At 48.4% G+C, this 10367-nt stretch overlaps 1 protein-coding gene across 10 annotated transcripts in view; it reads left to right on the top strand.

Moving 5' to 3' along the window:
- Positions 1–575: 575 nt before the first annotated feature.
- Oga (O-GlcNAcase) overlaps positions 576–10367 on the top strand; it is a 42286-nt gene continuing 32494 nt past the window's right edge. For 4 of the 10 annotated variants that reach the window (XR_010056626.1, XM_017588708.3, XM_063271696.1 and 1 more), the window contains exons 1-2: positions 576–7549; positions 8251–8511. Coding sequence is in view for 8 of the 10 variants with exons in the window: in XM_017588708.3 (XP_017444197.1) it covers positions 7516–7549; positions 8251–8511 (295 nt within the window). In the remaining 2 variants the exon portion in view is untranslated. Of the gene's footprint in view, positions 7550–7685; positions 7753–7902; positions 8512–10367 lie in introns of those variants that run through there. The other 6 variants (XR_005488864.2, XM_063271725.1, XM_063271669.1 and 3 more) reach the window with 3 other exon arrangements.

Below are 10367 nucleotides of genomic sequence, written 5' to 3'. Positions count from 1 at the left end.
GCCTGCTGGCTCTGCCTCTTTATCCCCCACCGCCGCCATGCAATTGCCATGGAATCCAACGACAGACCTGCAGCCCTTTAAATGCTCAAGGAAGTGCTTGTCTTTCCAAGGATGGCTATGACTTGGCACATGACCAAGACTCAGGTTAGAAATCCACCTGACCTTAGCCCCTCCACGAATCTCCTCGCATGACTTGAGAAGACACAGGAAAAGGTGGGATGGCATGTAAGGACTGTATGCACGGAGCAGGCTGTCTCCCCCCACCCACCTCATTTTGACATAAACGTTATTTTATTCCATTTCAGGAAAGTGAAAAACTTGCCATCCCATTTCACCGTAAATCCTGAGCACTGAAGCAAATACACACATGAATATCTGTGCATGTTACATAACGCGTATATGCATTTACATATTTTCAGATTTTAGCTTCACTGGTGTCTGACCCTTTGTTCTGTGTTCTCTCTCGATCTCCTTTTGAGGAAATGTTTCCTAACCAAGGAGGACCTTCAATATTTTTTTTCTGAGAATTTGTTGTTGTTAGCATACAAAGTCATAGGGTTTCCTGTGGTATTTTCTTTCTTCCTTGTGTGTGCCTGTTTGTATGTGTTTTCTGTGTGGGTCGTAGGTGCCTATGGAGGCCAGAGGTCAATGTTGGAGTGTCTTCTTCCAGCCTATTTTTTTGAGGCAGGATCTCTCACTGAAAGTTCAGCTCACCCATTAAGTTAGACTGGCTCCCAGGAATCCACCTGTCTACACCTGCTCAGTGCTGGGATTACGACATTTGGTCTCTAACCCAGCTTTTGGGTGCTGGAGGTCAACTTCAGGAGGTCCCCGACAAGTACTTTACCAACTGAGCCATCCTCTCCCACAAGCATACGTCACTGTGGCCTCTCATACACACCCGCTCAACTACCTTCCCTCGCCTACCTTGCTGGTCTTCCCTTTCTATCCCAGTGATCTCCCTTTTGTTTTGGGGTGCGTGTGCATGTGTGTGTGCGTTTGTGCGAAACTCTAGATTCTGCATATAAGAGGAAATGTACGCTATTTTTTTCATTCTCCCTTTCTTTACATCCAAATGACATACTTTCTCTTCCTCCTTTCTTGGGGCATTGGTTTTTGAGGCAGGGTGTCATGTGGTCAGGCTGGCCTCAAACTCATGCTGTAGCTGGGCATGGGCTTGAACTTTTTTTTTTTTAAAAAAAGATTTATTATTTATGTAGACACCAATGTTGGGGTAGAAGTCTCGGCCCGCATCCAGACAGAACACACCAAACCAACACGGTTCTCCACGTGGAGAGGTTTAATGAGAGAAGAGTAGAAGGGGGGATAAGTAAAGGCCAGCCATGAGCACGTGGTGGGAAGTGGGGGATGGGGAGAGAAGGGACCAAGGGGAGAGGGCAAGAAAGCAGAGAAGAGAGAGGAAGAGCAAGAGAGAGCAAGAGAGAATCAGGAGGGGGCAAGCAGCCCCTTATATAGTGTCAGGCACAGCTAGCTGTTGCCAGGGCAGAACAAACCTGGCTATTGGGATGGAACTTAGACAGAATACCAATATATATGAATACACTGTCGCTGTCTTCAGACATACCAGAAGAGGGCATCAGATCCCATTACAGATGGTTGTGAGCCACCATGTGGTTGCTGGGAATTGAACTCAGGATGTCTGGAAGAGCAGTCAGTGCTCTTAACCACCGAGCCATTTCTCCAGCCCTGTTTCAATGTTTTATAGCACCCTGCACCGCCGTCATAAGGAACTAGCTGCTGTGGATGGGCTACACACACACACACACACACACACACACACACACACACACACACACACACACACGAAAAGGCTGTCAATCCCACTGGAAAGACAGTAGGGTTAGGGCGCGGTATATGTGGAGGAGCTTTTCAGATTCCTTTTCTGTGGCCACACGTATGCTTACAGAAACACATATCCTCTCACTCCATGAGTGCCTATCCATACCCTTCATCAGCTCAATCCGAGTTTTCACAGAGGCAAGCTATCCTTTTTGGTAACCACCTCCCTTTTTTTTCTTTAATGTTTGAGACGGGAACTCACATAGCCAGGCTCCATCTCCCTTTGTAACCGAGGGTGACCTTGAACTCCTGACCCTCCTACCTGTGCCTTACAAATGCTGGAATTACAGGTTTGTTCCACCAGGCCCAGCTTTGGCAAACATTATTAAATTCTGAATCAAGAGTGTCAGACTCACAGAACGCTGAGAACGCTGCCTCTTGAGAAGTCCTTCCTCCCTCCCTCCCCGCCTTTAGTGCAGCATGGTTGGGCATTATTAAAAAGAGCTGGCTCAGCAGGTGGAGATATTTGCCATCAAGCCTGATGACTTGAGTTCTAGCCCTGGGATCCACATGGTGGAAGGAGAGTCTTCCCTCCAAGCCCGATGACCTGACTTCTATCCCTTTGGCCCTCTGATCTCCACATGTGCCCCATGTCACCAATTCACAAGTCGAGTTCGATTAAAAAGACTTTCTCCCACCTGATGCAAACGGGTGCTGCCATTATGTAAGTGATCATGCGGTCACTGACTCAGTGCAGGCCACCTGAGGCAAGGACAGATTTCCTGAGTGCTTGTCCACTGGGAGTGGTGAATGGCAGGTTCCTCCCATCCTTTTTCTGGAACTCCATTATGTGCTGACTCATCCAGAGGAGGAAGTCAGGCCCTCTCCCTTCCTAAACACACTGACAAGGTCAATGAAGAGGTTGGTTTCGAGGAGGCAAAGCTCCCTTGTAGGAGTACAATAAACAGCACTTTGAAGGCCTGGCTTCAATCCCCAACAGCACAGAAAGTGTCTAACCTCCAGAGTGCGTCTGTTGTCTGTTTCCTGCATATCTCGTCTGAGAACTCTGTTCTTCTGTTTCGAATGGAAGATCTGATCAAAACTGTGGGCCCACTATCCACAGTGGGTGAGAAGGGGGGATGGGGCAGGGCTAATGTTTGTTGTTTTGTCTCACGTTTTGTTAAGAGATTGCTGGGTGTGAAACCCACGGCCTGGTGTGTATTGCACAAGCACTGTGTCACCAAGCTGTACCCTCCAGCTCACTCTCACAAATTTTGGGTCTCTGAAGTTCATCCTCAGATCTTAGGTCAAGAACCTAGTATCGGGTGTACCCCCTAGATTTTTCGCCTTTTGATGTTGTTGCTGGCTTCTGGAATTGTTACGGGGAAGTGGGGTTTCAGTCTGTAAGTTCTAAGAGCCTTAGGGACAGACTTTGAAGGAAGTTTGGAAGGACTGTTTTACTATTTTATTAGTATCTGGAAGAAAAACAACAGGGCAGGCAAGCTGTAAATCCTGGCAGCTTGGAGAAGAGGAGGAAAGGTTTGAGATAGGGTCAGCAACGACCTGTAGAAGGCAGGGGAGGAGTCTTTTCAAAAAACAAAGCTCGGAGTGTAAAGGCAACCATGCTGAGAGTTTTGGCTGGCATTCAAGTGAGAGGAGGAAGGAGGAAATGGCAAAGTTATACTTTTTGAGTTAAAACTCAGAAGAGCTGGCAGGCCTAGCAGATACCGGTATGCAAGTTCCTACAAGGACAGAAGATAACTATTCCTCCCATTTCATCTTTGTTGTTTCTGTTTTGTTCTTTTTTTTTTTTTTTTTTTTTTCTTTTTCTTACGGAGCTGGGGACTGAACCCAGGGCCTTGCGCTTGCTAGGCAAGCGCTCTACCACTGAGCTAAATCCCCAACCCGTTGTTTCTGTTTTTAGAGACAGGGTTTCTCTGTGTAGCCCTGGCTGTCCAGGAACTAGCTCTGTATTTACCTCTGCCTCCCAAGCGCTGGGATTAAAGCCATCACCATGCCCAGCTTCCTCCATTTTTTTTTTTTTTTTAATTGTCTTTAGGTGAATCAGTTTTCCTCAGGAGTGGTCCTGGCCAAATGTTGTCAGGCCCAATTAGATTCCCCACCGCTTTTAATTCTTAATTTTAAACTCAAGGATCATTTTATTAGAATTTAATTAGAACAACAACAACAAAAAAAAAAAAAAAGCCAGCAAGAGACCGGGGCAGGCAAGCTGTAAATCTCTGTAGCTCCTGGGAGAGAGGTTGGTGGAGAAGAAAAGCGAAGACATGTCTTTTTGAGTTAAGGTCCAACAAAGCTGGCAGGCTCCAGGGGAGGTTGGCTGGCAAGGAGCTGCCTGGAAGGGTAAGGTTTCAGAGAGACCTAGAGAAAAGCCATGAGTACCAGGGCAAGCATGCTCATGACGGGCTGGTATCAGAAGATATAGAGAAGTTATGAGCTTCCAGCTGGATTCATCCACGAGGGAGGAGACAACCATATGTAATATTCTGGTTCTTGAGGTGGGTGGGATGAAATGTTCCACCCAAGGCCACAGACAGAACTTACTTAGAGTCTATTCTTTTTAAGGTTTATTTATATGAGTACACTGTAACTATCTTCTGACACACCAGAAGACGGCATCGGATCCCATTACAGATGGTTTTGAGCCACCATGTGGTTGTTGGGAATTGAACTCAGGACCTCTGGAACAGCAGTCAGTGCTCTTAACTGTTGAGCCATCTCTCCGGCCCCCAAGTCTATACTTTTGACCTGGAGAAAGCAGCTTCCCCTAAAAGGGCCTCAGCAAAGTTCTGATACTTCTGCCTTCTTGTAAGGTATTTTGCACCTTAAGAAGGCTTTTTTGAGGGTTGGGGATTTAGCTCAGTGGTAGAGCACTTGCCTAGCAAGCGCAAGGCCCAGGGTTCAGTTCCCAGCTCCGAAAAAAAAAAAAAGGCTTTTTTGTACACACACACACGCACACACGCACACACACACACGATGTCATGTGTGCAGGTCAGAGGATAACTTGCCAGGTGTCATTTCTGTCCTACCACGTGAACACAGGCACCTTTATGCCCTGAGCCAACTCACCTGCCCTGGTATTTTGACTCTTAAGGAGAAGCATTTGTGACATAGCCAGTTCTTGAGTTACTGGGGAAACAGGAGGTGAGAGCCATGCTGATTATGAGGGAACAGGCTATCAGAATCAGTCTCATTATATAGCCCAGGCTGACCCAGAGCTCAGAGCTCTGACATCTGCTTCCCCAATTGCTGGAAAGCCATCATGTCCAGGCTTCTTTCTTCTGCTGACGATGTGGGCTAGCTCAAGGCTATCTAGGAAGTTTGTAGCACAAAGTTCGACTAGACTCAGACCCAAATAAACCTCTGTCTAGGGTGGCCTTGGAGTTAAGACTTGTGTGGCTTGCTGTAGTACACATACTTAGAACCCTCACACTTGAGAGGCAGAGACTAAGGAATCACACATTTCAGGGCAGCCTCAACTATATGTTGAGTTCCAGAACAGCCAGACCTACAGAGTGAGGCCCTGTCTCAAAAACAAATAGGACCTGGGAGATGGCTCATTTGGAAGTGCTTAGGTCTCAAGCTTGAGGACTTGAATTGACCATGTGCTCACTATCCATTGTCTCCTCCCTCCTTCCCCCCACTACTCCTCCTCAACCCCTTTCTCCTCTGGGTCCCTACCTGAGACCCCTAGCCCAGTAACTGAAACCCTGACCGCCTCTATTCTCCTCAGTCATTGGCTGTAGCCACTTTTATTTAACCAATAGCTTTAAATCAGGGAGCCAGTAGCATTACCTGGTGTAAGTGAGGATCTGCTTGTTGGGGGCAACCAGATCTTGGGAGCTGGTATTTAGCATTTGAATACAAAGCAGCACCACACCAACCCCCAACATGTTGTACACCCAGGAAGGCTAGAAGAGGGCATCAGACACTGCCACTAAGAACCAGAGGTACAGATGACAGTGAACCACCATGTGAGTGCTGTGAATCAAACCCAGGTCTCAAACTGCATCAGTGCTCTTAGCTGCAAAGTCATTTCTCCAGCCCCCACTGGTGCCTCTGGTAGGTGACAGAGTAGGAGGGCAGGGGTAAGCATAGGGTGGTATGAAAATGTGGGCCAGGTGAGTAGTCAGAATCACACCGTAAAAGTTGGATGATGGTGACACACGCTTTTAATCCTAGCACTTGGGATGCAGAGGCAGGTGGATCTCTGAATTCTAGGACAGCCAGGGCTACACAGAGAAACCCTGTCTCAAAAACAAACAAGACTTCCCACCTTTCAGGTTTGGGAATGAAGCTAATGGAGTAGAGTGCTCACCTAGTATGCATGAGGCCTTGGGTTTGATTACCGCACTGAAGGAAAAATAAATGCTTTTCAGCTGGCAATGAATGGTGCCCGACATGATTTTCACAGTACCCGGGGCTACTTAACGGAGAAAAGGAAGAAACAAACATACATAACAAAAGGAAATAGGCGGACATACGGAGACATTCCAATAAATCAAGCACTGTGACAGCAGAGGCAGAGAGGGAAGGAGGAAAGAATGCATTGTTTCCTCTAACCCCCAACTTAATAATCCAGGACGGGAGAGAACTGGTCAGAGTTCCTGCTTGGAAGAGAGAAGATACTGCTCTCTCCCAAAGAACCAACAAAACACATTCAGTGGCTCACAACTGCCTCTTCGGCTGTCTCCCACAACAAATGTCTCCACACACACACACACACACACACAAGTCTTGGATGGGTCTGGCAATAAAGGTGCTTTGAACCTGACAACCTGAGTTTGATCCCCAGCGTCCACAAAAGATAAGAAGAGAACCGACTTCCACAATTTGTCCTCTGACTGCCACATGGGCCATGGCACGTGTACCCACATTAAATAAAAACACAAAATCCCTGGAGTGCTTGTATAACATGTATAAGGCCCTGGGTTGGATATCCAACACTGCATAAACCTGGTGTGGAACTTTTTTTTTTTTCTTTTTCTTTTTTTTTCGGAGCTGGGGACCGAACCCAGGGCCTAAGCGCTCTACCACCTAGCTAAATTCCCAACCCCGGAAATTCTTGACTATAATGTGCATCCTCCGCGCCCCCCCCCCCAATGTCCCTGGAGCTACAAGTCGGGCTACTATGAAGTATAAAACAGTATTTTCTTGATATTGAAAATGAGAAGTTTGTTCCCAAACAGGACATGTCGCTCTCTTAAGGAACAGAAATGTCAAGGGTACTCTGAGAGGACTACAGGAAACTCTGAGAAACACCGGAGGAGCCAAGCCCTTAGAGGCAGGGTTTCCTAGGAAATGTTGATGCTAAGGCTAAACGGACCATGACCCTTTACACACACACTGCTCACTCTTTCTCATCGCCATAACAAACTTGCCTTCCACTGTCTTCTACCTTTATTAGACTTTTGTTTATGCAGTCTTGCTTCTCCATACGTAGTCTGGTGGATTCCATAGCAAAACAAACGAAGGGGTATGTCAAGCAGAAACGTAACAGCTTGTTTTAACCATATTATGAGGTCATAAAGGCCCTACAGCCCAGGATGAGGCAAACTCAATAAATAGTTGCCTGCCCAATTTAAAACGGGGTTAACTCCGAAGAGGGAGTAGAAGAAAATGAGTCAGGACAGAGGGGTGAGCTGAGCTCCTTGGCATGGTGTCCTCACAGAACGAAACGTGGGCCAGGCAGCTCCGATGAGCCAAACTGGTACAACAATCTCCAAAGTAGGTCAGTGTTTCCTATCACTTTAAGAACCAGAGGAATCGTCCCGGCGCCTGCGCACTGAGAGAGTAAACACCTCTTTTCCGCCCTCCCCCCTTTCCTCCCAAACTCCCCAGCCGGTCGCATTCTCCCATGTTCCCCTCCTCTGGGTGGGGTAATGGTCCGACCCAGAGTGTGGTGCTCATCCTGGAGGGTGGCCAGTCAAGATGGTACGTTCCATCGCTGCGCACCTCCGCGGTGTCCACGGCGCCTTTTGTTATTTTTCCCCCTAGCAAAGAGAGTGCAATGGGCTGATCCCAAGGAAAGGAGGGGAGCCGGGCTAGGGACCGGTCTGAGCCGGTCTGTGGCGCAGGCGCAGTGCGGATAAACAGGAAGCGGGCGGCAGAGGCAGCGGCAGTAGCTGCTTAGGGACTCCGGTGGGGGAGATAGCCAGAGAAATAAGGCTCTTTGGAGGGCGGCGGACGTTGAGGACGAGCGAAGGCGCCTTCTCGGCCCTCCTTCCGTGAAGACCCGGAGGCGGCCTCGCCCTCCGCTTAGTCTCTTGGCTTCCAGCGCAGGCGGAGGCAGAGGCTGACAAAGGGCTCGAGCCGGTGCCGCCGCCCTTCTCATCCGGGCACTCGGGGCCCCCGCCGAGAGGAAGGGGGAAGGGCGGAGGGGGAGGGGAAGGAGCCCAGGAGGCGCGCGTTCGGAGCCGCGGCCCTTTGCAGGGCTCCGGACCTGTGGCCCAACGGACCGAGGCCGAAGGGGAGCGGCAGCCGGCGGCAGGAGAATGGTGCAGAAGGAGAGCCAGGCGGCGCTGGAGGAGCGGGAGAGTGAGCGCAACGCCAATCCTGCCTCCGTCTCGGGGGCTTCGTTGGAGCCGTCTGCAGCTCCGGCCCCCGGAGAAGACAACCCCTCGGGAGCTGGGGCGGCGGCCGGGACCGGGGCGGCCGGCGGGGCCCGCAGGTTCCTGTGCGGTGTAGTGGAAGGTGAGTTGGCCTAGCCCCGCGTTGGTGCTCAGTTCCCATCCCCGGGTGGGGCATGATGGTGATTCTTTAGGGGTCTTCTCGTCCCCAGGACGTTAGGTGTCCTTGCTAACACGGGGCTGGGGGGGAGGGCGCGAGGAAGACCGTGGCCTCACTTCTTTACCTCTGGTATTTCAGGGCTCCGGAGTCTCCTGGCTATCGAGGAGCCTGACCCCACCCTCCTTGGGCTTAGAGCCAGGCAGATTGTCGGAGGAGGAGGCGGTGGCAAGGAGCCTGTTGTCAGGCTCTGTGCTTCACTTCTTTGTACCTTGGAGTCTTAGGGTTGTCTCCTTTCAAATGAGGAAATTTGTGCAGCCCTCCCACCCTTATAAGGCGAAAAAAATCAGCCCACACAGGCATGTTTTTACTTGTGAAGGAGAGCGCAGTCAGCTTATAGTTATTAAAGATTCCTTCAGGTTTAAGATTGTTTTTATTTATTCTTTTTTTGTTGTTGTTGGCATGCAAGCCTCCTTCCCCTCTTCAGGCTCATTTGCAGCCTAGAAAAGTGCCATCTTTTACCAATTGCTGTTCTTTGACGGGGGGAGGGGGGATCGTGTGTGTGTGTGTGTGTGTGTGTGTGTGTGTGTGTGTGTGTGTGTAAATATCAGTATATCACATCCCAGAGCATCTGTGATGGTGGAGTTAAAATTCAGTGAAAGGCTTAATTTTTATGATTTCTGTCTTTCAGTTGAAAAGAACGAGGGCGTTTTGATAGTGAGGGAAGATTGCTGGAAGATCTTAATTGCAACTTCTGAAATAGAATGGGTAGATACTGAACTCAGGAAAGCCTTGTTCTTCCTTAGTTCTTCCCTAAGTGCACAGCAATTTGAGTTTTCTTGTGTCTGCCCCCTCCCAAACTCAACATTTTTTAATTTCTCTTTTTTTCTTTTTAATTGTCTTTTTAAATTTACTTACTGGAGAATATAAAAACTAATACCTGGAGTATTACTGGACTGGAGAGATGGCTCACCTCTCACTGGTCTTCCAGAGGTCCCAAGTTCAATTCCCTTTAACCACATACATGGTGGCTCACAACCATCTATAATGGGATCTGATGCCCTCTTCTGGTGTGTCTGAAGACAGCTACAGCATACTCATATACATAAAATAAATAAATACAGTTTTTAAAAAAAACCAAAAAAGCCCAGAACATTTTAAAGACTAATACTCAAAGCAAAAAGGATAAAAGTAAGCTTCCCCTCATGGCTGAGAGCACCAGCTTTCCCACTGTCGTTGAAAGACAACATGTCATTTACAGTATTTTAGATGATTAATTGCATCGGGAAAACATTCTTGGCAGTACAGTAAGACATGAAACAGTTCAGCAAAATTTGGGGAAAAACTGTTCTTCCTGGAGTTCATATTTATGAAAACATGAGTGCTTTGTGTGTTGTACATATGGGGCTTGCTAGCATGCAGACATTTTGGGGGGGGTGGATTTTTTTTTTTTTTTTTTAGAGACAGGGCACAGCAGTTTAATTTCTGACAGAAACCATGGGTCTGAAATGGGTTATACAGAGTGCTAAGATCTTCGTGACTAGCTGTTGTTGGTCTCTGCAATCTTACGGAAATGGGACAGAGAAGATGGTAGTCTTATTTGTGGGCAGGCTCTCCTGTAGCTGAGTGGACCAGGACCTGACTGAAGCACAGTGACCTTAAACTTGTGATCTTCCTAGCCTTGGAGTGGCTGGGGTTACAGGCCACCATCCTACTCCAGGGGGAAGTTTTTGTTGTTTCTTGTTTTAATTTCCCTACACTGAGCTGGCATATGGTAGAACTCACTTTGTGTCCTGAGCTGCCACTTTTTGAGGCCCTCTTGC

The sequence above is a fragment of the Rattus norvegicus genome, chromosome 1, assembly GCF_036323735.1.
Source record: "Rattus norvegicus strain BN/NHsdMcwi chromosome 1, GRCr8, whole genome shotgun sequence".
Classification (NCBI taxonomy): Eukaryota; Metazoa; Chordata; class Mammalia; order Rodentia; family Muridae; genus Rattus; species Rattus norvegicus.
Note: the sequence above shows the minus strand (reverse complement) of the source record. Positions and strands in the feature narration are given on the sequence as shown.